This window comes from Notothenia rossii, assembly GCF_949606895.1.
Source record: "Notothenia rossii genome assembly, chromosome: 11".
NCBI classification, from domain to species: domain Eukaryota; kingdom Metazoa; phylum Chordata; class Actinopteri; order Perciformes; family Nototheniidae; genus Notothenia; species Notothenia rossii.
Window position 1 is genome coordinate 21,620,887 of NC_136910.1, and position 27,037 is coordinate 21,647,923.

A 27,037-nucleotide genomic window follows, 5' to 3' on the forward strand; every position below is an offset into this window, starting at 1 on the left:
GGCTTAAAGGGCCGCATGTGGCTCGAGGGCCGCGGGTTGCCGACCCCTGGGTTAGCTGGCCAGCTCTGTTGTGATTTGTCGACTGCTGAGAGATGTCTCGCCCCTTAGAAACGCAGGTGTTACATAGAGATGTCACTATGTAGCGCAGTGGTTCTCAAACTCTTTCTGTCAGGCCCCCCCTTTGGAGAAAAAAAAAAAATCGGGCCCCCCGAACACAAGTCAGGCTCAGTGGTGGCGCCAGAGATTTATTTTGGGGGTGGTGCGGGGTAGCTTGACGTTTCATAGAGGGTGCTCAAACATTTAGGGTTTCCCATTAATGTACCGGGCACTACAGTGGAATTTTCTACTTCAACAATCCCCACGCAAATACACAATGTACCCAAGACTGTTACAATGAAGGCTGGATAATCAGCTCACGGCATATACAGTTGCAAGAAAAAGTATGTGAACCCTTTGGAATTACCTAGATTTTGGCATAAGTTGGTCATAAAATGGAGGAAGCCACTGCTGTCCAGAAAAAACATTGCTGCACGTTTGAAGTTTGCAAAAGAGCACCTGGATGTTCCACAGCACTACTGGCAAAATATTCTGTGGACAGATGAAACCAAAGTTGAGTTATTTGGAAGGAACACACAACGCTATGTGTGGAGAAAAAAAGGCACAGCACACCAACATCAAAACCTCATCCCAACTGTGAAGTATGGTGGAGGGAGCATCATGGTTTGGGGCTGCTTTGCTGCCTCAGGACCTGGACAGATTGCCATCATCGATGGAAAAATGAATTCCCAAGTTTATCAAGACATTAGTATCCTAAGATACTACTATTACTATTATTATGAAGGGCAGACCATCTATTTGTATTTATTTCGTTTTTTTTAGAAAGGGGCAGGTCACATAAGATTTTATTCTTCTCCCTGCTCCTTTTCGCTCAATGGTAGAGTCATGTTTTGTGGCAGTTATTGTATATTTGGTTTTGCGTACCATTAGCGGGTCAAATAAAAATGAAATGAAATTTTGCTGGACAACTTAAGGCCATCTGTCCACCAATTGAAGCTCAACAGAAGATGGGTGATGCAACAGGACAACGACCCAAAGCACAGAAGTAAATCAACAACAGAATGGCTTCGACAGAAGAAAATACTCCTTCTGGAGTGGCCCAGTCAGAGTCCTGACCTCAACCCAATTGAGATGCTGTGGCATGACCTCAAGAGAGCGATTCACACCAGACATCCCAAGAATATTGCTGAACTGAAACTGTTTTGTAAAGAGGAATGGTCCAAAATTCCTCCTGACCGTTGTGCAGGTCTGATATGCAACTATAGGAAACGTTTGGTTGAGGTTATTGCTGCCAAAGGAGGGTTAACCAGTTATTAAATTAATGTTTACATGGTGTGTTCAATAAAACATAAAAACATAATTGTTTGTGTGGTTTTAGCTTAAGCAAACTGTGTTTGTTTATTGTTGTGACTTAGATGAAGATCAGAACACATTTTATGGCCAATTTATGCAGAAATCCAGGTAGTTCCAAAGGGTTCACATACTTTTTCTTGCAACTGTAGGTGTAAGCAGGGGTAAAGTGCTATTTTTATAGGTGGTGTGTGGACCTCACATCCTCTAGGGGGTCCGGGGGCAAGCTCCCCCGGGAAGATTTATTTTTAAATATTGAAGTTAAATGCATCAATCTGGTGCACTTTGAGAGCAAACTGAAGAGATCTATGGATACCTCTCTCAACACCCATATGAAACAGAACTGTAAACAGATTTACTTTTTCTTTATGGATATTTTACAAATCACCCTTTTAAACTTTATTCTTGTTTTACTACCATATAGTATTTCATACCTGTTTTTCATTTATTCTCTTATTTTTTTATAACTATAATGATCATATAAACGTGTGCCTCGGAAATAATTGTTTACATTAATGGTCACCAAAACATTTGAGACCCACTGAGATAACACTGAGAGAGTCCTTTAGCTCACTGAGTCCGTTAGCATAGCTCGCTAGCAACAGAAGCTAACAACAACGATCTCCGGTACCGGTGCGCTCTCTCTCTCGCTCGCGCACACAAAATGGCTCGTTTCACACACACAGAGCTGAGCTTTAATGAAACACAGAGACCCAGACGTAATAGTTCTGCATCATATTATTTTCGAATCAATAATTTTTCAAATAATGTTTTTTTTTTTTTTTTTTTTTTTTTTGTAACAATTTTTCCTCCTGGTCTCTCGCGCCCCCCCTGGCATGCCTCGGCACCCCCCACTTTGAGAACCACTGATGTAGCGGAAGTAAACAAAGGACCATTTACATCCACAAAAAAAGAAATAACACACTACAGGAAATGGAAGCTGCAAAAAGCTCATGTGCTTGCTTTTTTATTTAATAAGCAAGTCTCATTTCTTTTTATCTGCCCTGTACCTTAGCTGCTGTTACGCTGTCATTTACCGCAGTGGGACGAATAAAGCTTTTCTGATTCTGACTCTGTATTGGTGCAAGTCTAACACCCCTCAGGCCATGTGTTGCTCTCCTTGCTCAAAAGATGTTCTGTAGCCCTCAGCATTACACTGTAGGCTTTCTATCCCCTGAAGAAATCCACACACACGCACGCACGCACACTTCTTTGCTCATTCTAAGAGTTTTTAGAACACTTTTCAATAATTCTCTTCTCTAACAAGTGTATATGATTTGTACTAAATACATTGACCTTTGACCTTACTTTAAAATGTGTTTTGATTTAATTCACTACTCCCATTGATAATACAAAGCATTTTAGGGAAAGTTTTCCTCCAACAATGTACTGTTTAAATTCCTCCAGTGTAATTATTTTTCTGCTTTCCTCAACATAAAATGATATGCATGAGTTGGTCAGCATGATCTGAATTCCTCTGTAGGGGGGTGTTATTATTAGCTTTGTGCTGATTAAAAACGATACACAGGGATATACTGCAGTTGACTTGATGCTTATCACGTCGGATGTAAGATGTGAAGTGACTGGAGAGCACAATCGCATCTCAACCCAGAAATCCATCTTCTCCTCTCCCTGCTGTTTCCAGGGAAACGGCAGAGATGCACAATGTATCAAAGAGAGAAATATGACGTGACGAGACAGAGAAACAAGCGGAGGAGGGGGAGTGAAAAAAAGATTGAGAAGGAATATTCCTGTCAGAGACATCAAACGTCCAAAAATAGCAACCTGTATGTGAAATATAGACTGTGTCCTTCCTCCTCCTCTTCCTCCGTGAGTTCTTATTCATCAAACAGAGACTCCATTACAAAGTAAATGGGTCTGAAACGGAATAAAAGACAGGGATGACAGGCCATACATCAACCTCTGCTCATTCCTCTGCTTTCTCTGTCTATAAAGCTATGACATCACATTCAGCAATGCACGAAAGGAGAGCTCAATGATGTCCTGGTTACTAATAGCCGAGCTCTGTTTCCTCTGACAGGTGACACATTAAGGGGAATCCTTAAAATAGATGTGTAGAAACATAAAAAAATTAGTGTTTTCAATGTATGCAGAATCATTTATTCATACATCATTTAACAAGCAATTCATCCTTTAGGCAGAGTTTAAGAAACGATGACAATGTGCATTAAGCTGAGACTAATGGAGACTTTATGTCGTTTAACTGTGTACATTTATTTTGTTTTGCTTTGGAGTGCATCGTTGACCATAAAGCGAATGAATCTGAACACAGATGCTGCATGTGGAGTTGATCAGGGGAAATGAACTTAGTGTTATTCAAAGGAACATCATGTTGGAATGAAATAGTGTTTAAAGGGCCCTATTATGCGCTTTTTTTACATCCATATTCATACGTTGTGCCCCTACTGTGAAATACTTTCTGTTATGTATCATCTTTGTTTTTGTGGTGTATCTTTTGGTTCTTTGGTGCATGCTCTCTCCCGCCTTCCTTCTGTGTTTCTCCTTCTTTGCAGGCAGGGGGCAGGGGGCTGCAGATGAGGCTCACCTGTCCCCAATCACCTGGTCAACCTGCTCCATACAATCCTCTGCCCTCTCTCCACTACTCTGAGGTGGTTCCATGCAGTTGGATGAACCAGAGTGCCTCTCTGCAACGTAGAGCCTTGTGTTTCTGATCTCCTGTTTTTTCTGCCATCTCCAGTGTTTTTTCCATGGAAAATTATCTCGGTTCAATATGTCTGCTAACCCGCTAGCTTCCTGCCATCACTGCCTGCCTTTTTTTGTTAGCATTTCTCATTAAAAACCTTGAAATCCTTACCTGAATCTGCCTCTGTTTTGGTGTCCTTTAAATACCAGAGTGTCACATTGTTATGCTTTAATGAGGCTCTGATTGGTTAGCTGGCTGGCTCTGTTGTGATTTATCAACCGCTTGGAGATGTCCCCCGCCCCCCCTAGCATATCACGTTCAATGTGTTGGAGGGCTTGCCAAACGAAGTGCTATTGCATGCATCTTACTTAGTGATGTCACTTTGTTACAAAACAAAGGAGTCCAATGGAGCCATTTCAGGCGGGGGGTGGGGGGGAGTGTGGGAGAGAAACTCCCTCTAGAGTAAACAAAGAGATTCTAGCTAACGTTTTGAAATCTTTACACAAAGCACAATACAGGAAAGGGAAAACCCCAACAAGCGTAATGGGGCCTCTTAAAGATGGATAGTGCAGGCATAATTAAATGTTAGCTCAAAAGGATCCGTATTAGAATAATGTGTGTTTTTTATGCCATTTTTGTCATTTTGGTTAAGAAAAATCACTTGTATAATATTTAGTATTATATTTTGGTTCACACTAGAAATATTTTATATTTAATATTTCACGATTTATAATTTTAGACATTTCTTTTACATTTTGAAAAAAAACGTTTTGAACACATTGTCCCAAAGATCTCCGCTATTCTGAGACCCTCACAGTATTCCAGTCCCTTTTCAAAACTCATCTCTTCTCCTCTTGTCTACTCATAGCCCCCCCCCCCCCCCCCCCCCCCCCCCCCCCCATCAATCCATGCCGGTTGATCAAGTTTGATAGTCCTATACCCCCCACCCTAACCTTCCCTTATGTTGTAAAGCGATTTTGAGTCCTTGAAAAGCCCTATACAAATATAATGTATTATTATTATTATACTGACAGGTATCAGATATTGCTGTGTTAAATAATCTTCCTGAGAGGTGTCACTTGTGATGTAGTCTGTGTGGTCTACAGTGAATATATTCCTGACAGCAACAGGTGATAAGAATCAAAAGTTCCCATAGGATCCCATAGGAAATGCATGCGGGTCATTTTTGACCCACTTATGGAAGCTTGGGGTAGTAATACAAAAACTACAATTTCTTAAACTGTATGATATCCAAAACATATTTTTTGAGGAATAGCTGGAATATGAAATGATAAAAAAAATGTAATTACAAAGATACTCTATAAGAAAACCACCTCACCGGGTCCAAAAAGACCCACTGCATCTAAAGGTTAACTTTCTCCATCTTTCAAAAGCATCTTTAATTGTAATCAATGTTGCATCACTTCTCTGGTCATGGAGCTTTTGAGAAAGATGCTTACATGTGTAAATCAAGAACTGGCAGCCTGTTTAGGTTATTTGCCCGATAAGAGATTTTGGGTAATAGATGGGTGAGAAAGCCAAGAAGTCAGCAGATACAGAGCTTGCAGGTAAGGAGCTGGATATGTTGTGTCTGGCGCTCACTGGACTGGACTTAAAGTTAAATCTGCTCTGATGGAGTTGGAGGCTATGGAAGTTTGTTATGCCTACACTGAAACTGAAAGATAGAAGCAGGGTTTGTTGTATTACATCTGTTGTTACTTTGAATACCTATCATGATCCATATGTTTTTAAACAAAACTAAGATAAAAAAAATTGAATCACGTCAGAGCACTCTACCTTAAGGCTATCTTTGCTTCCAATGTAGCTCGAGCTCAATAACACAATGCAGCTCAATAACACAATGCAACTTAGATGTTTGTGGAAAAAGCTTCTAAATGCCTGGATGTTCAGAATGGGGTCAACAAGAGCTTTTCTAAATACAAATTCCCCCCTCCAAAAAATGTCGTGGTGTAATGATATTGGTTATAGAGTGCAGCCAGCTAATTTAATTACAAAAATGGAGAAAGAATTCTTGAAGGAGTTTGAGAAAAGATTGATTTAGCTCATTATTGCCTACTTGCATCCCCATGTTCAGCTGCCTGAATGGCTCGTTCAGATTCAGTTCAGACCTTTGAGACTGTATGTGTCTATCAATTATAAATGATACATTACATAACTGTTCATCCGTGCATATAAAAGCAGTGTGCAGAATGATGGACCCTCTGACAAAGACTGGATTTGAGCTTCTCTTGTGTCATATCTGTCATGTGTGGGTCAAAAATCAGAATCAAAGTAAGTATTAAGATGCAAAAAGTAAAAGTTGACTTACTCTGCTGCCAGAATCTGATGGGAAGAGAGGATGAGGGAGGCAGGGGAAGAGAAGGAGTGGATGCATGTGGGGGGAAGGGGTCTCTCCAACATGTATGAACAGTAGGATTAGAGTGGGGATAGTCTGGAGAGCTGTGTGCCTTTCCCTGGTGTTTCTCATCTTATCTAACTGAGGCAGAGGACGAGACAGCTGCAGAAACACACGCAGTGAAGTCACAAATACTTTTCTCTGTAGGTGAAGATATCAGCCTAGGAATACAAAACAGAACAGAAAGTGTCTTTTTTTCTGCGAAAATAGTATCTTATAGGTTCCACTCACTCCGATGTATATTTTACTCAGCTGAGCATCGAGCAGCAGCAGCCTATCACCAGCCTCCCATAGCCCCTCCCCCTGCGCACCGAGCGCAAAAACCGCTCCACAAATTCTATTTGGACGCATTAGCGAGCAAGATGGCGCTGTTGCTGTCAGCACCTCGGACAGTTCTCGAAAAAAGACTGGACGTTTGATTTATGAGCAGAGGTGTTTCTAAACTCGTCCTGTCAGAGCAGCTCAGATGATGAGACCGCATCCAGGTGCCGCGTGAAGCTCTGGGTCAACTTGACTGCTGTTAACCAGGACTTTGCCCTCCTCCTCCTCCTCCTCTGCAGCTATTGAAGAGTTCAGGAGGACAAATCATATACACCGGCTTCAGCCTGCAGAGGAGCAGTAGCCTATATCTTCATCACAACGGTGCGAACATGGAGGGGCGCGTTGGGAAAACACCCGGGGCCGGTTCAGAGAGGAGAAACGAGGCTGTGTTCAAGAAATAGTGTTGCCTAGTTTCTTGAGTTTCAATTCCTGCATTCTTACTATTTTGCTTTTCATCGGTTGTGAAGATGTTGGTGATCCTGGTGGCGATGTCTTCAGGCTTTTTCAGCACCGGCTCTGCCCTCAGCTCCCATTTCAGCCCAGGTGAGCCGACATTCCTCTGCTAACATCCCCGGATAATGCTCTAATGCGCTGCTGTTTGATAATGCTCGTTACGCGTTAAACTACAGGTTGCTCAATGCTCACAAACGCATTCACATTTTAACGGCTACCTAATTCATAAGACGATCAGATACCCCGTGTTGAAACGATGCAATCGTTCAAACCCGCAATTTGTGAAGGATCATTGCGTGTGATTTGAGAATTAAAAAAAGAAAATAAACAGAAAAATAATGTAACCATTCTGTAAATATGATTTATAGACGTTCATATCAATAATGTGTTCTCTCTTAAAGGTGCAGTACATATAAAGGTGAAAGGGAATTGTGGGAGACTTCCTCTAATTGGAGTGCACCTGTGTTATCCAACAAGTAACACAAGAGGATTATAGGAAATGATTAATGGTGGCAGGTTGTTTTCACATCATGGTGAAATCATCAGAAATCCTTGCAAAGTCAATGGGATTTTTTTATAATGCAGCATAAGCAGCAACTGGCCTATCATTTATGTGGTTTCTATGGCAACCAAAAGGCGGAGCAGTCTCTGGCTCTCTTGTTGCTAACAGTGAATAAAAAATTGATTTACTCCTACAGTGCCTAATCATTTTCTAGAGTTACTTCGTAGTGAGGACATTGGCATTTTTTTCTCTGGGTTGTTTTGACATAATGAAAAACAGAAGCGTATTCATTTCCTGCAAGCGCTTAAGTGGGTCTCTACTGCCTCTCTTCAAATGGCTACCTGGCTTCATAATGCCCTCCTGCCCTTTTCAAAGCACATTAATTTCATATCGTAAATCCCCACTCTCCATTTCAGTATTGTAATCAATACAGCAGATTGTCCTTCTCTTTTGCTTTGCTTGAGTCTTTTCTGTTCTCTCATAATTATTAAAGGAGAGGTGTCATGGCCATTTCCACTGATCATAATTCCATAGTTGAGGTATACTAAAATAGAAAAATACTGTGCAATGTTCCAAACTCACATTGGTTTCGCATACAGCATCTCTGTAAAGTATGTGTATTCAGCAGTATTCACTTTCTCCACTAAACGGCTCGCTGCAGCTATATATATATATATATATATATATATATATATATATATATATATATATATATATATATATATACACACATTTATTCATTTATAAACATATATATATATATATATATATATATATAAAGACACACTTATATGTACTCACACATGTATTTATTCATTTATACACACAAATGTATTCATTCATTTATACACACACAGCATTATTTAATGATACTATCTTATATATATATATACACACACATTTATTCATTTATAAACATATATATATAAACACACACTTATATGTACTCACACGTGTATTTATTCATTTATACACACAGATGTATTCATTCATTTATACGCACACACTCACATATATACACTTTATATTAATTAATTTGTACACACACACATATATATATAAACAAAACAACACAATATAATAAAAACAGTTGCAATAATAACATAATATGGTATGATCAATTCTACCCTTTTGTTTTTGCTCCCATATTTCAATTAAAAGATATTTTTCAAAATCAATATTGGTGGGGGCTCTTTTGCAAAGATAATCAATAACACCGCCTGACAGTTGTTGCAGATTATACAGCATACTTGTTACTTACACACATGTGGAATGATCGGAATGATCTCGTCTTGTACCTTTACTGCAGTACAAGTACAAGATCTTATCACTTCTTACACCTCTGGAAAGCACTTTTATGTAAAGGAATACATTTTTATAAATGTCCCAACATTTCATTTTTACATGGCAAAACGTTAATATATTATTAATGTTAAAATAGACATTTATAACATATTATAAATGTCTATATAAAATATTAAATAAACGTTAACATGTTACATGACAAACAAAAAAACGAAACATTATATATAGGCTATATACAGATGTTTGCTAATGTATCCCTCTTATATTCATCAGGAATTAATATTAAATGATGAATTAACATTACCTCAGCACTGCATAAGTGTGGTCGTCAGTCATATTGACAAAGAAGCACTATTATATTGTATATTATGCAGCGTTTATAAGGACAGTATTTTGCTTGTCAGATTCAGATTTCGCGGGTGTGCCGTGTCTATGACGCTATCGCGTAGAGCTACGTTCCTTGCGTAATGCGGAAGTGGGCGTGGTTAAATCTAAACTGGGTTGGAATAGAGAACTGCAGTGACGCGTCGTAAAACCCGGAAGTAAACTTCTTCCGGTTCCTTTGTCAAAAACCAATGCAAATTCTCCATAGGATTTTGGAAAATAGCTCGAAATAAGGTCTGTGGTTGACACACATTTAAGAGAGGGATCACGTTTTGTTCAGCCGAATAAACTCCACATGTCAACCCTACTTTTATAATTTTTGAATCATAAATCTAGTCGCCAGAAGCAAAATGCTAATGTTATGCTATAAACAAACTACAAGCCAGTACAGCAGCATGGTCGCACGACTTCAACGTCACGCCAACTTAAGATTGTTTCAACTGACTTGCACTGAAACTGCACTTTGAACACTTTAAATATATTAACATTTTAAACTGTATACCCCGGTTATCTAGGCCCTTTTTGTTTTGTTTAATGTGTACCACGTTTATCTAGGCCCTTTTTGTTTTGTTTTATGTATACATGTCACACTGTTGGAAACGATATTTCGATATTTCTGGATGTATAACACATGTCGAATTTTTTACAATAAAGCTAAATTTGACTTTCGCGTGCTTGCATATTTTAACAAAGCTTTTCATTTTAGCCACACTGAATTTAACTAGAAGTCATGGCTGTGTCAATTACCAGTCTGATATCGTTTTACAAGGATGACAAGAAGAGTGTAGATAGAGGAGAGAACCACTACAAGTCAGGACACGTAACAGTGCAGCCTAGATGAAGGTGTGCTTACCGCTGTTGTCAGGGCTAGCATGAGGGACAAGGTTTATAGTGTCGGTGAGTAGTGATAGCAAGAGTACCGTTAACCTAGAGTTAATTTATTCACATGAATTCCCATCAACAAATCAATTGTATGTGTCACATGAAATCTTTATTAGGCAAGGCAAGTTTATTTATATAGCACTTTTCAACACAAGGCAATTCAAAGTGCTTTACAAAAAATGAAAGACATTAAGAAAATGGCATTTAAAATCAGTCATTAAAAAGAAAAGCTCATAAAATAAACATTAAAAGAAAAAATACATGGATAAAAGTTACAGTGCAGTCTAAGATATGAATAGTTCAATTAAAAGCAGCGACAAAAAGAAAAGTCCTCAGCCTGGATTTAAAAGTAGTAAGAGTTTTAGCGGACCTGCAAGTTTCTGGGAGTTTGTTCCAGATATTTGGAGCATAATAACTGAACTGCTTCTCCATGTTTAGTTCTGACTCTGGGGACAGAAAGCTGACCAGTCCCTGAAGACCTGAGAGATCTGGATGGTTCATAATTTAGCAGGAGGTCAGAAATGTATTTTGGGCCTAAACCATTCAGTGCTTTATAAACAGCAGCAGTATTTTTAAATCTATTCTTTGACACACAGGAAGCCAGTGTAAAGACTTCAGAACAGGAGTGATGTGATCCACTTTCTTAGTGTTAGTGAGGAACCAGAGTAAAGACTTCAGAACAGGAGTGATGTGATCCTCTTTCTTAGTGTTAGTGAGGACTCGAGCAGCAGCGTTCTGAATCAGCTGCAGCTTTCTAAAAGATTTTTAGTGAGACCTGTGAAGACACCATTGCAGTAGTCCAGTCTACTGAAGATAAAAGCATGGACACGTTTTTCCAAATCCTGCTGTGACATTAGTCTTTTAATACTAGATATGTTCTTTAGGTGATAATAGGCTGATTTAGTAACTGTTTTAATGTGACTGTTGAAACCAATAACTAATTTAACCCGCTCACAAGAGAGCCCACCTCCGAAGATCGTGACTGGCTGAGGGACAGACTCGGGGGCAGGTTTTCAGGAATTTCTTGGCTTCTCTCCCCCGAGCCAGAAGAGGAACACTGCAGCTTGGAAACACTTACTGTTCCTGAAATTATCAAAATCTGTTGGGCATCAGGGACCTGAGGCAATTGTGGCAAGCATGGCATTGTCTGAGGAGCAACAGAGGGCAATTCAGGTGGCTACCACTGGTCAGCGAACCAACCCAAACTGGCATTTTTTCAGGAAAGGAAGGTTGACTGCCAGCAACTTTGGAGCTGTCCTGAGGTCAAAGCGTGTGACTGCTTCCTTTATTGCCAGGGTGCTAGGGCAACAACAGGCCCTTGATGGTGTATTGTCTGTACAGTGGGGGACTATGAATGAATGTGAGGGCGTCAGGGCATTCACCACTGCAACCCAGATGCAGGTCCATGAGTCAGATTTGTGGCTCCCCCTATCAGGATTGTTGGGGGCATCTCCAGATGGTCTGGTAGGGTCTTCCGCTGTGCTGGAGGTAAAGTGTCCCAACGGAGCCAGGGAAATGACAATTAGTGAAGCATTGCAAATCAAGGGCTTCTGTGTCAGTAAGGAAGGAGAAACATTCAGCCTGCGTGAGGAACATCCTTACTGGCACCAAGTGCAAGGTCAGCTTCACCTCACTGCAAGAAAGAAGAAGAAATAAAAAAATTGTGAATTCTTTTTAATTTACATTTACTCGCCTTTGCAATGTTGTGGTTGTTAGAGTGTTAGGTTTCCTGTCAGCTCGTCTGTTGGGAAGATATAAAATATTAGTTTCATGGAAGTCACACCGTCACATATAAGAGCATTAAGACATACAGTACATAGGCTAAAACAAAACATCTAAAGATATAACCTTGCACTTTGATAAGTCTCGGGAACATTTTCACTATTTTGACATTTTTATAGAAGAAAATTGAACTAAAGAAATAAATGGTAGATTAATCCATGTATTGATCCCAATTTGGGAAATGTTTGTGTTGCAGCAGCATAACAAGAAAAACAAAATATAAGTTATTATATATACAAAAGTATGTGAGGGATGGAATATTAAATTGAATATAAATGTAAAATGTACATGTTATTTTACGTCCAAGAGAAGCTATGGAGCAGAGAGTTCTCTGCCAGCCAGAGGTGATTTGTTATTAGTTCAATATGTCAAACTGATTTCCCTGACTACAATCTTTAGTTACATCATGGTGAAACGTTATGCTGCTTGTACTAATTAGACTTATCATATAAGCCACGCAGGTTTTAATAGGATGTATTCATTATCTTTACTTATGTTGCGGTCTTTTCAGCAGCGCCATCTCTAAAACGGCGATACAGTCACTACCCATCATTTACATTTCACCGTGACATGGACAAAAATGTAACGTCAGCTTACCTCATGACACGAATCCAGACTCCCCTTTGGAAAACATCGGCCGGGAAACGATAGAACAAGCACGTTTCATGTGAAGACCTGTGGCTGCAACCCGGAGCAAAGCAACAAACCATTGCGTAGCTAACTAGTAGCGCTAGCTTTAGCTAACGTTAGCTAACGAAACGAACTGCCGAGTAAAATTGGAAAACACTGGTAATTAATTATTCTATAATTTGTAAAACTACGGTGTTAAAAACGACAATTTCAAAAATGCAGATTCTAATGGTCAGATATAGATATACAAATACTAAAGATATGCAGGTACTTGCTTTCAAGAAGAACACAGGGGAAAACAAATTTAGCGGGAGTGTTTACGTGTTCGGCGTAATGACGTAAAACGGCCTCGACAATTTCAGTAGTCCTATTCAGCCACTCGGTAACAACCATCGTTTTTCAGACACGTAAACTCTTCAAAGATCCCCAGTGGGGTCACTGCTGATGTATTTAATGTCGTAGAACAAAACGTGATTTATCTCTTAAATTTGTGTCAACCACAGACCTTATTTCGAGCTATTTTCCAAAACCCTATGGAAAAAATCCATTGCTTTTTGAGGAAGGAACCGGAAGTGCTAAAAATGTTAACTTACTTCCGAGTTTTACGACGCGTCACTGCGGTTCTCTATAACGATAGACGCGTCCCGGAAACACTTTTTCCCATTGACTTACATTGGGAAAGAGTGGTCTGTAACTCTTTGGATAATTTTTTTTAAACTAAATAAACCACCCAGTATGAACACTTGTATAGCCCTTATTAAAAACATTCGTTCCTCAAGTTGTAAAAATGTGCTAATAACGTTATTCTGAGAGTTATATCCCTCTTCATTATGAATGCGCATCTAACCCACGGGACCGCGCCGCCCGGCACGTTCATGTTACGTGTTCAGCAGGTTCAGCACTACATGCGTATATCTTTACCCATGGATGCACAATAACAACGGACCCATCTCGTCTCACTGCCATCCAACTGCCAGCTGTAATAATGGATATATTGCACATGTTTGCTGTAATTCATCATTTGTAAAATGTTATACTACATCGGCTGTATGATTAAATCTTGTACCGTAAATGTTGTATTAAATAAAGTTAATATAACCGACGTTAGATTAACGTCCCTGTAGCTTCTTATTGCACTAAGAAGCTTATTGCACTGTATATATATATATATATGCAGTGCAATAATTCTTTCATGCTAAATGAAGCTCTGTTGCTTGGATATCACTAGATCCTGTTACAGCGTAATATAAGTACATAACGATTGATGTGTACATTAGCATAATTACTAGCTAGCCGCTAGCTGCTAACTGCCGCCTCGTTAATATCAAATCCATCATAAAAACAAGCCATTACCATGCTGTCATGAACGTGCGGTGCTGTTACGTGTACGTAAATGTACGTGCTTGATGTGAACGAGCATTTTGTTTAAAGTTGCGCATGCGCTATGAGCGCACATACGGGTACTTCTCAGGCATGCCGGGTAATCTGGACGTTTCGCTCTCTCAAAAGTTGGGCCATTTTATCATCATGCGCCAATGAGCAACTCGCATAGGAATGAATGAGGCCCCGCCTCCCACGCTGTATCCAGTTCTTATTATACATCCATGACCCGTACCCGGAATAATCAAATGAAGATGACGTCATGATGACGTTTCACCAACGAGGCGTTTTGGCGAGGTATTTTCTGTTTTAGAGTTTTACTCGCTACAGGGTGTACTTTGAGGGTTTTGACTCTGCACACCGTTTACATGCACAAAAACCTTCATAACACACAAGGGGACGGGTAATAACCGGAAAAGCGTGACATGTGGCCTTAATACTCACCACATACTGTATTTAAAACAACATTTGCATAGTTGGATAGTTGACAGGTAATCTTTCGTTCCATTGTTTATTAATTTTGAAGTGGCAGATTTGATAAATGCTACAAATGCATTTCCTTTCTTTAAAAAGGTAGGTCAGTAATTGGATAGATGTTATCATGGAGCTGCCCAAGGCACCAAAATCCAACACATTCTCACTCCCTAAGCGTCCAGGAGCGACGCTTGGTCAGGGTCCCGTGGCGTCCAGTTGGGACGCGCCGAGGCTCCTTCAGCTTCATAAACGGACGCAAAGAGCTTTCACCTGATTGCAATGTATTCCCATCGGCGGCGGTATTTGTAATGGTTTTGAATAATAGATGAGAGTCAAATCCACGTCACTTTTTTTGTATGAATTTATGTTTCATCCAATCCCAGAGCCTGAAGATTAATCACGGGGTTTGTCGCAAAGCGGACAGGCGTCGTCACAACAATAGCTGTGGATTGTGGCTAGTGTAGTCTCTTTGGCGCTCCACATTTCAGAGAAAACAAGTTGTTTCTCAGAATTGAAGGGGAAAAACACAAAAGCATTGTACACAATTTAAACCTATCAATGTCGTTTAATTAACAAAGGTAATCTGGTGTTTTTGAGTTGATGAGTAATGGAGATATCGCTGTCAAATCAATCGACAGTAAGGAGAATACTTACTTCCGGGTGTACAGTTATCCGTTATCCAATGGGAATGGATGCTCGCATTACCTTTAAGAGCTGCCGACATAAATGGATGCGGTGCTTCCCTAAGCGTCAAATACCGACGCCGATGGGAAAACATTGCAATCAGTTGAAAGCTCTTTGCGTCCGTTTATGAAGCTGAAGGAGCCTCGGCGCGTCACAACTGCACGCCACGGGACCCTGACCAAGCGTCGCTCCTGGACGCTTAGTGAGTGAGAGTGTGTTGCAAAATCATCACATTGTGACAAATCTGATATTTTTAAACCCAGGTCATGATGTCTGTTATTCTGATTTTGCAATGCCCAAATCCATTGCAGAGTTTCTGGAGTGGTGCTCAGACACACATCAAGCAGCTTGAGCTTCTCAAAGCTTTCCAAAAACATACTTTATTTTATTGATTTTGTATATGGGCTTTATTACATATCCAATTTTACGCAAACAGTTCTAATGATTGTCTCTATACACGATATAGCCTACGTACAGAAATGAGTCCCTTAAGAACCGCCAGAGGTCGCTGTATACCGAAAACCTCCAACGGGTCAAATGTACCCGCTATTGATTTTCAAGGTACAATATTCTTTTATTTATCATGTAGAACAGTGAGTTTTGATCGCACAGGGATGAAACGTATGCCAATAGAATCTGTTGACTCTCAGCTTTTCATATGATATAGTTTGTGCAGATAGCATGTATTATAAAATATCGCAACCAGTGCTGATTTAAACGCTTGGTGTTAGACTTGTGTTTTGTTTAGGTACAAATCTCTCTATCTATCTATAACTATCTATCGATCTATCTATCTGTCTATCTCTCTCTCTATCTATCTATCTATCTGGATTTTCTATGAGGTAAATATTACCCGCTGGCGGGTATAGGTATAAATGGCAATTCTTTTGGCGATTTTTTCAATCTGACTTCGAATTGACCATTTTTAACAACAGAGGGTGCTACATAACACACTTTCAGGAAAAGTCACGGACTGGGAGACTTTAATATTTTATTGAAAAAAAGTTAGGCCTACACACAATCAAAAAACAGCTGCTGGTAAAATTGACCCGTTGGCGGTTCTAGTGTATGAGCATATATCTGCATCGAGGTCTGCATCAAAGTCTTGTTTCAAGGGCAACTACTTTGACCAAACTGTTTGTCGAGATGTGATGTAGTGATTCATTTCAGACAGTTTGAAACGCGAGGTCCGTGATTGGTACGTGATCTGCCCTCGCTCAAGGGAAAACCTCCAGCTTGACTTGAGACCGCCCCCGTGATAGATAAATGTAATTATAATGAAGCCAGCTGCAATGGATCATTGATCCACCAGGGGGTGCAGTGGGGTTCCACACTGGAGCTCATGTGAAATAAAGTCAGATACAGTACGCTGGATGTACAGCGGAACTTTGTTAAGATCCATATATCACGGATATCATACTCTGTGCTAAATAAGAGACATGTAATCATTTACAAAACATCACCATGTTGTTATTTAACAAAATAATGTTGTTTAGTCGAAAAAAAACGAACGGGAGGAAATGCAGCCCGGCTCTCGATTTTTAATCCTAATTTAATCATCATCTTCACCACGATTATTTATGTTTATGTTCGCCGAATTGACATGAAATCACTGACACATATGAATATACTGTATTCAACTTCATTAAAACGTTATTAATGTGCCTAAACTCAGTAATTCACTAAAAATATTTATATTTTTATGGAGCCTCGTCAGCAGATCAGGATCCCTTCGCTACGCTTTGGGATCCTGATCTGCTGACGGGTTTTATTTTCCCCAAAAGGAACAAGTCGCTGCAAATTATCCCCCTTATTACATGGCCACATTCTCAACAAAGTAACGACATGACTCCCAATATTAATTTAAATGCTTTTATGGATTTAGAAAATGTTTTTATTGATTTAAAAAATAGTTGTATGTTGTAGTGCCGAGGACATGAGAGTCGGAGGCGGTGCAATGGAGATGTGAAAGGGTACGTTAATAGAGAACAGAATAGGACATGTTGTCGGGTCGCAGCCCGGGTCGACAAGAGAAAGAGCCAAGAGGGCACACACCATATATAGGCAACACATAACATGTCCGTGCGGGAACAATAGCCGCAACTGTAGTTCCCAGTTTGAATTATGAACCAGTGGTTAAATACGTGGTCACCACACAAGCCCCCCCAGAATTAAAACAGGGCAAAAAAATAAATCCTCGCGCCCGTGGAGGAAGCACCACAGGGCCCAACGAGGGTGTGGTCGCAGGCGAGGACCGGGCCATGGAACGGGCCATGAAAGGGGGCCGCAGTAGCGGGTAGGGGCCCTAACGAGGGCGAGGGCACCCCCACCGGAGGTGGGCCGGAACGGGCCGTCATAAGGGGGCCGCAGTAGGTGTCGCGGAGAACCCAACAGGAAAGAGCGCAACCCGGCCGCAGGCAGACGCACAACGACGGCAGGCACGAAGTCCTCAGCAGGCGTTGAGGTATCCCCGGAAAGCAGGAGAGCAACCCGGCCGCAGGCAGACGTGCCGCGGCGGCGGGCATGAAGTCCCCAGCAGGCACTGAGGCGTCCCCGGAAAGCAGGAGAGCAACCCGGCCGCAGGCAGACGTGCCGCGGCGGCGGGCATGTAGTCCTCAGCAGGCGCTGAGGCGTCCCCGGGAAGCAGGAGAGCAACCCGGCCGCAGGCAGACGTGCCGCGGCGGAGGGCATGAAGTCCTCAGGAGGCGCTGAGGCGTCCCCAAGAAGCAGGAGCAGTTTCCCGGGAGGAAGGAGCCGTGGACAGACGAGAGGCCGGAGAGGGTCCCGGAGCGCGCCACCCATAGGCTGATGGAGCATGGGCGACGTCCGGAACTGTCGAGGCGAGACGAGGTCCAGGAGTGCACCACCCAGGCATCGATGAAAACGTGTCAACCGGCTGGTCGAACCTCCTTTCCGGCACCAGAAAACTCAAAAGGGCCGATAGCCGTTAGCACTAGCCGTTAACAATAGCTGTTAGCAATAGCCGTTAGCACTAGCCGTTAGCCGCTAGCTAGCAGCCATGGGTAGCTGCTAGCCGTCGTTAGCCCCACGTGGTTAGCCGCTAGCTGGCAGCCATGGGTGGCTGCTAGCCGTCGTTAGCCCCACGTGGTTAGCAGCCGGGATGTGCAAACGCACGCCCCGAAGAACAAACCCACGAGGTAGCAAAGGGGTTGCTGGTCGACCCAGCAGGTCGTGCATCGTCCCCCCGTTGGATATAAAGCCGATGCGGGAACGGCGAGCAACGTCTCCAGCCTTCCGCGGAGCGCGCACCGAGCCTCGGTCCGCGTGCCGGTGGCAGCCACGGACGTCTCCAATCAAATCCCGGCATTTCGAGAAAGGAACTCGAGTTCCTTTTGCCGTGTTTGGCTCCGTCCAGGAAACTTTCCAAGACGTATCAGGGTCACCAGTGTAGTGCCGAGGACATGACAGTCGGAGCCGGTGCAATGGAGATGTGAAAGGGTACTTTAATAGAGAGAATAGGATATGTTGTCGGGTCGCAGCCCGGGTCGACAAGAGAAAGAGCTAAGAGGGCACACACCATATATAGGCAACACATAACATGTCCGTGCGGGAACAATAGCCGCAACTGTAGTTCCCAGTTTGAATTATGAACCAGTGGTTAAATACGTGGTCACCACAATGTATTGATTTAAATTGACATGCATCCGCTAAGAAAAATAGTCCGTTGTTACCGTTTTTTAAACAGTGTGAATGAAACGGCAGCTCTCTCCCCCCTCCCCCCCTGATATTTCTTCTCCAGCAGCTAAATTAACTGTAGGTTACTCTGAGTGACCATAGACTGTATGTGACAAGCTTACAGTTAGTGACGTAACAACACCATAAAAGCTGGTGGGTTGAAAGCAATACGGGAGTTAAAAATAACTACAATAATTGTGATTTATTTATTGTGGCTTTTATGTTTTTATGTTATGTAATTCAGGCTTATAGTTCATCCTTCTCTAAAAGCCTTCAACAATGACAATATTCATAGTAATTTAATAAATCCTTCCAACACACATTGTAAAAAATAGCCTACTGTAAGTTAAGAAATCATTCCAATATGTACATCTTCTGATGTAACAACAATAACATTATAAATAGTAACATAGCTGAACATGGTATTGCACATTTAGCTTTGAGTGTTACTGACCTGAGATGTTTTTATTACATGAATTAAGGTGACCGAGGCTTTGGGATGCAAACTCATCTGTATGAAAAAGGTGACAAGGATCCGAGCCCCCGGCTCCCCCACCCCATGGAATATCGGCTTTAAAATGAGGAATAACAGAGGATTTCAGCAGTCAGAACAACTAAAGCAGCAGTGTTAATAATAACAGAAACGCCAAAGAGTCACATCTAATAGAAATATATAAAAGCATTTATTTTAATTGTGTAGCAGTCCGTTTATAATTTTGGCAGCACTGTTGAGCATTTTGAAAATTTATTTTCATGCCTCCGTGCAAGGCTTAGTCTTTCTATCTTTATAGCCACATGGTGTAAAGTAACTAAGTTCATAAACTCAACAAGTACTATACTTGGGCACACTTTTTAGATACTTGTACTTTATTTAAGTATTTCAATGTTTTGCTACTTTGTTCTTCTACTCCACTACAGTTCAGAGGTACATGGTGTACTTCTACTCCCCTACATGTAATTAATACCTTTAGTTACTTTACAGATGTGGATGAATGATGTGAAATATAATCAAGTGTTAAATCAGACTTTAGTTCCACCTGGAGTAAATCCACAAGCTACCCTGCAGTATACAAAGTCATTCAAACTAGCTACACCTTTACCAGCTTTGAGAACACTTTCATGATCAATCATTATAAAACCTATCATATCTATTATTCTGAAATGGACCAATCTGCACAATGACTACTTTTACTGTTGCTACTTTAACTATATTTTGATGATAATACTTTTCTACTTTTACTTGAGGAACATTTTGAATGCAGGACTTTTACTGTAACAGAGTATTCCTACACTCTGGGACTATTACTTTTACTCAAGTACAAGATCTGAGTACTTCTACTTTTACTCAAGTACAAGATCTGAGTACTTCTACTTTTACTCAAGTACAAGACCTGAGTACTTCTACTTTTACTCAAGTACAAGACCTGAGTACTTCTACTTTTACTCTACAAGATCTGTGTGCTTCTACTTTTACTCAAGTACAAGACCTGAGTGCTTCTACTTTTACTCAAGTACAAGATCTGAGTACTTCTACTTTTATTCTAGTACAAGATCTGATTGCTTCTACTTTTACTCAAGTACAATATATATATATATATATAAATACTTATACCACCTCTGTTTATAGCCTATGAAAAAAACTATTAGAAATAGAAGGCTAAAGCTAACGTTAGCAGATAGTGACAATGTATGCTACTGTAAGGCTGTGGGTTGCTACGGATTTAGACAAATTTTGAGCGTACTTAAAGTAGATTTTATATTGGCAACATCTTGAAAAGATGTGCCTGTTACCCCAACCCCCACTGACTGAGAGTATCGGCTTGATTCTGCTTATCACATCAGCTACATGAAGTTTGATCAGCCGGAATTTATTTTCGGCAAAAACCTTTTATTTAGTTATTTACAATTGGAAACATTTGAAATGTTGTGTGCATCATTTGACACACTTCTCCTCAGAATTCAGCCTTACATATTTGGTGTGTTTGGATATTTTGGGATCTGTACTTACATTTCTAACTGCACAGTGTTCTGATCCGCGGCAGAGCAGCAGACTTTATGTAATGATTATATGTTTGGGGGGCGGATGTGGTTCAGTGCGCTCATCTTCAGTTCAGGTGAGCACCGGTTCAATCCCACCTTGACACTGCAGTCAGCATGTCGCTGTGTGCTTGGGCAATACTCTTCACCTTAAAGGTCACCTATTATGCAAAATCCTCTTCTTCATGTCTCTTCTACATCAACATGTGTCCCCTCTTCTTCATGTTTCTTCTACATCAACATGTGTTTATTAGTTTATTAGTTTATTAGGATCCCCATTAGCTGGTGCATAACAACAGCTAATCTTCCTGGGGTCCACAAATAACATAAAACATGACATTCGACAGTACATTACAAGACAATGATACAAATCACATACAAAGCGTCAATTTTCCTTCAAACAGTGACTTTCATATCAACCATCACATACAGCTGATTTTCTGATTCGCCATTTCCTTGGAAAGAAAAAAAAAAAAGAATAATAATAATAGTAATTTTACAAATGTCTCCCTTCGCTTCTTTTAGAGTAAAAACAAACTAAACAAATACAATCCTAATCATAACTGTGAAAGGCTGTGTGTGTGTTTGTGTTAGCGAAAGTGCCATATTCCTGCATGGGTTTAAAAAACCTATATGAATCGGTGTGCTGCTGTATGTTTACCATAACCTGTCTGCTGCTTGTGTAATTTACAGTCTTTGGGCTTCTAGATGCCTCTTCAATCGTCTTTTGAAGCTTGCTTTAGTTGTTTCTTTAGAAATCTGATCTCGCAGTGTGTTCCATGCAGCCATGGCTCTATACAGCACTGTTCTCTTCATAGACTCTGTTTTGGCTTTAGGGATTTGATCCCAACCTCTTGTGGCATGTCTCGTTTTATATGTATGGATTTTAGAGCTAGGTGTAAGTTGCTTATATAGACAGGTTGGATGTTTCAGCTCATTTATGTTTCTCAAAAAGACAAGGAGTGATACCATCAGCCTCTCCGTGACTAATGTCCAGGAGAGCTTGACATGCATTTTGTTTACATTATGTCTTGGTGTACACCTAATGGCAAGCCAAGCTGCTCTGTTTTGAACCAGTTGCAGCTTTCCCAGGTCCCTCTTGTTTGCCCCTGACCAGATCATTGAGCAGTAGTCCAGTTGTGAAAGGACTAGAGTCTCAATGACTTGTTTTGTCAGTTGCGGTGGTAAAAACACTGAGCACCTCTTGATGACAGATATATTACTCCCCATCTTTGCCACCACTGAATCTATGTGTTTCGTCCATGATAAATTGTTCACGGATGAGAAATTGTTCACTAGGATGAGTCCCAGGAGCTTTGTTTCCTCCACCTGCTCAACCTCTACATTATTCAGCATCAGATTCAACTGCGGTTTAGACCTTAGTACGTAATTTATGCCAAATACAATACTTTTTGTTTTTTTAATGTTGAGCACTAATTTTTTGCTGGTCACCCATTCCATTACTATTGTAATGTCCCCTCTTCTTCATGTCTCTTCTACATCAACATGTGTCCCCTCTTCTTCATGTCTCTTCTACATCAACATGTGTCCCGTCTGTGGAAAGAGACTCTGAAAGTTTCAGGAACAAAGATTCTCTCTCTATTTGTCCTGATCCAAAACCTGATCTGATTTTGGCCACTTTATGATGTCATAACAATGTTTTGTCTTGTGTAACCATTAGCCAATCAGCAACCAAGGTAACCCCCCCCCCCCCCCCCCACATACACACACCTTGAATCTCCTCCTAGAGCACCATTGTGTTATTTTTAACCAAATCTCTCTCAGAGGGGCGTGGGGAGGGGCTCCTTATTTTCATCTAAAATAACAGACAGAAAATCAGCATGTAAAGTGTGGAGGCTGAAAGAACTGAGCTGAGAAATGGGACAGCAAGAACAACAAAGTGAAAGAGAGAGGAGGAGGGTGCTCATTCAATAACCGAGATCTTCCTCTCGCTGTGTTTAGGGGGCGTGTGCAGGATGACATCACAGCCCAGGAAAGGCAGGGCAAGCGGCGGTGATGTTATGGGGTGGGGGGGGATTTTACTGGCAGTGCTGGCAGGTTTCCCAGGCCCCAGGTTATCCATTTCACATCCCTCAGTGGGCTCCTGGCTGCGCACACAGAGCGCTCTCTAATGATATGGACATACAGACGGGAAGCGGGACGTAGTGTGTGTGAACGCCCAGTGGACTCCCCTGTCTCCAGCATATCACTGAACTAGCAGATCCAGGTGCTGGAGGACTTGAAAAGCTTGGAAAAGGAGGAACGTAAGTAAAGAGTGCATGTACGTAGCTCGAGGTTGGATCCTTTCTAAAAGACGAATTGGGATATAGATGAGGAACTATAGAGAACAAAACTTAAGAGGTTCCATCCTTTTGCGGATATGTATAGAAGATTATGTTTTGATTTATAGCTTGCAGGATGAGTGAAGCTTAAGAAGCGAAGGGCACACAGCTGTGGATGTGGAATTGGGTGCATGCCATCTACAGCAATTGAACTAAATGTAAAAGCTTTCTCCCACGTCTTGAAATCTCCCAACACTTCAAGCAGAACTGAGAGATGAAAGCACCGTGGTGGTCTGAGGTTGTGATTACCCACCAGCACAGTCTTTTTTTTATCCTGGAGAACATCTTGTTCAGAACATATTCATTCCCATAAGTGAGACATGGCTCTGATTCCTAATAGCTCCTTCACTCTGAGGAGGCCTCTTTGTGTGTGTTTCTCTGAATAACATCCTCTGATTGTATACCAAATTATTCAGGCTAAAGGAAACAAACAGACTCCTCTCCGCCTCTTTTCAAATTAATTTAGGTTATTAAGGCAAGTTCCTGGTAACCTCAGATGAATGCACAGACGCACAAACATCCTCAGATTACACACACACACCCCTGTGGCTTCTTGCAGCAACACAAATACACACCATCAATGAATTGACAATCTTGTAGGACAGAGCACTTCACCACTTTGCATCCTCTGCTCAGCGTCTCTAAACTGCTGAGATTTATTGAACCTAACCTTTTAAACCTGTCCGAGAATCAATATGTTCATGGTGCTAAGCGTATTTGTGTTTTGATCCAGACAGGACAGTTATATACTGTAAATGTCAGGGTTGGGGAAAAATAGGACCCAAATGCAGATTGAGGAGGAAGCAGGTTTAAAAAGGAAACAAAAGGCGAGCTTTATTTACAAAAGCTGAACAAAACAATCACTAGGGCCAAAAGGGTGGGTGGAGGGGCTCTGGAGGACGGGTTTGTACTGGCCGGTACTGGTGCACGGATCCATGGCTTTGTGGGCCGGTTCTGGAGCCGGAACCATGGCTGCTGGTGCCAGAACTGGGGCCGGTACCATGGCTGCTGGGGACAGAACTGGGGCTGGAACCATAACTGCTGGGGCCAGAACTGGGGCTGAGCATGAGGGCGAAGGCAGCGGCTGGAAGAGTCAGGGGGCCGGGCCCGAGGGCGAAGACCGTGGCTCTCATGGGTCCGGGCTCCAGGGCAAAGAACGGACAGCTCCGGAGGCTGGGTAGGACCCGGTGTCGGCCAGACAGGAACCGGAGCCGGTGGGACAGGCGTGGACGGGATCCTGGATATGACATGGGCTGGTGTCAATGGGACCTCGGATGGAGCAAGGGCTGGTGTCGATTGGACCACCAACGCAACAGGACATAGGGTTGGCAGGACCCCCGGCAGAAGAGTAGTCGGCGGGACCCCCAACGGGACAGGACATGGTGTTGGCAGGACCCCCAGCGGAACCTCCAACTGACCAGGACATTGGGAAGGGACTCGAGAGGGGAACTCGAGAGGAGATTTGAGACCGTCGGTTCGCCGACAGAACACAGGGGGCCTGGAGTCGGCCGGAATGCCGACAGGACACGGGGAGCTGGCGTCGGCCAGAGAGCAGAAAAGAAGACCAGGGGCTGGAGTCGGCCGGTACGCCAACAGGACACGGGGAGCTGGCTGGAGCAGGAACCGGGGAAGAAGCAGGGGTTGACTCCAGACGGAACACACCGAGACGTATGGTGTCAGGTTGGGAATTGGGAGGCAGGGAGCAAGCATGCCTGGGTCTAGCAGGCCGGGAATCACAAGTCGAAAGGAAGTCCAAAATCCAGTCAGGTAAGAACTTCACTAAACATGGTTTCTCTGTTGCCAACCGGTGCGCCTCTACCAGAGCGGCCTTCCTCTTCCGAACACTGGACGCTCCCTTCCACCAATCAAAGCAGCAAGTCAAAGAAAAAGGTACAATTCTGTAATTCTACCTCAAATGGATCATCTGCTGGGTCCATTTCTGGTTGGTTCATTCTGTCAGGGTTGGGGAAAAATAGGACCCAAATGCAGATTGAGGAGGAAGCAGATTTAAAAAGGAAACAAAAGGCGAGCTTTATTTACAAAAGCTAAACAAAACAAGAATCCATGAACAGGTACGAGGCAGCATCCAAACCAAAGGTGACTCTGACCAACATGAAGGGAGACATGAACGACAAATAATGAACCAACACCGAACACTGGAAGAGACAAGACTAAATACAGGGAGGGGTAATCACGAGACGAGAAACAGCCGGGCAGGGAAGAAGAAACACAAGGGCAACAGGTGAACACAATCAGACAATCAGACACACCAGGGAAGCTAACGACAGGGAGGAAGACAAGACACAGGGAGAACAGAATTGCAAAATAAAACCATGACAAGACAGACCAAACAAAACCGTGACATAAAACTAAGATCGTGACAGTAATTCAGATATAGGGTTATAATCATTATCAATTCATTAGGCAAGTACTTTTCCATAGGTCCAGTTACTGTTGACTATGCAATCATTTAGTCTGTTATCATTTTAAAGAGGCCCTATTATGTTTTTTGGGGAAGGGTTCTATTTGTGTTATACTAATGTATGTACATGTTAATGGTCTGCAGAGGCTAAAATCCACCATGCCTGAAATACCTCCATTGGACTCCTTTGTTTACTTCCGTAACATAGACATCACTACACTCACGCTTCTATTGGCTAGTGCTCCAATATATTGTAGATGAAAGGTTTATGGGCGGGACATCTCTAAGCGCAACAGAGCCGCCAGCTAACCAATCAGAGCAGACTGGGCTCTGGTTTCAGACAGAGGGTGAAAAAAGGTTCAGTATGAGAGAAATAAAGAGCTTTTTGAACATTAAAGCATGGAGACATGTCCCAGGAGAGGCAGACGATACAGATATGAACCTGAAGTCAGCAGAATAGGTTCCCTTTAACCTAATACTCCCTGATCATCACACACCTTCAGCTTATTTGCTCAAAGACATGAGCATTTTAAATCTATGCAGACATAAAAAGTCACACTTGATGAAATATTAATGAAATGTGGTTTTCCTTTGTCTGCCCTGCTGCAGTGTGGGGTCTCATGTGTTGCTTGAGAATGATTCAGATTCTGGTAGAAGGACACTGCTTATTTAGTCCTGTACATCTGTTTGCTGCTGTTTAGACATGTGGCATGGTGCAGAATGAGACACTGTGTACTGATAGCTGCTTTACGCTGAGGCTGGACTGAGACCCTGCATTGCGCACTGGTTAGCACTAGGAGGTCTGAGTTATGTACACAGAGTTCTTTTTTATACCATATCAATAAAAAGTGTTCTCTGGGCTTGCTGAGGAACACATCTGAATATATTTTAGAAATGGGTCCAACAGTTTGGAGTGAGTTCTTCTTATCATATTATATTTAGTCTTTGGAAACATGGGACAACTGCTTTTGTGAACCATTTTATTTGAAAGACATAAATAGATCTATAAATATAGACTGGGATCATTAAGGAAACATCATATGAATACCTCAAATGAACTAACAATGAAGTTGCAGCTATGGCCAATAGAGGTTGTATTTTTGCATTTGGAATGGACATTAATTGAAAGGATACTTTTTTATACTCTTTGATGCAGTACATTGATTAAATGTTGAAGGCTGTCTAAATCAATTCATTGTTAGGTCCTTATTAAACAAGGACCTTGCATACAAATACATAGCAAAGCATAGATTTG

General features: G+C 41.8%; 1 protein-coding gene across 1 annotated transcript in view; it reads left to right on the forward strand.

Annotated features, from left to right (window-relative positions):
* Window positions 1–7,276: 7,276 nt before the first annotated feature.
* The window catches only part of aatkb (apoptosis-associated tyrosine kinase b), a gene marked incomplete at its 5' end in the record, with an annotated part of 86,732 nt that continues 66,971 nt past the window's right edge, over window positions 7,277–27,037 (forward strand). The window contains one exon of the mRNA XM_079660872.1: window positions 7,277–7,352. Coding sequence (XP_079516998.1) covers window positions 7,277–7,352 — 76 coding nt within the window. The remainder of the gene's footprint in view (window positions 7,353–27,037) is intronic.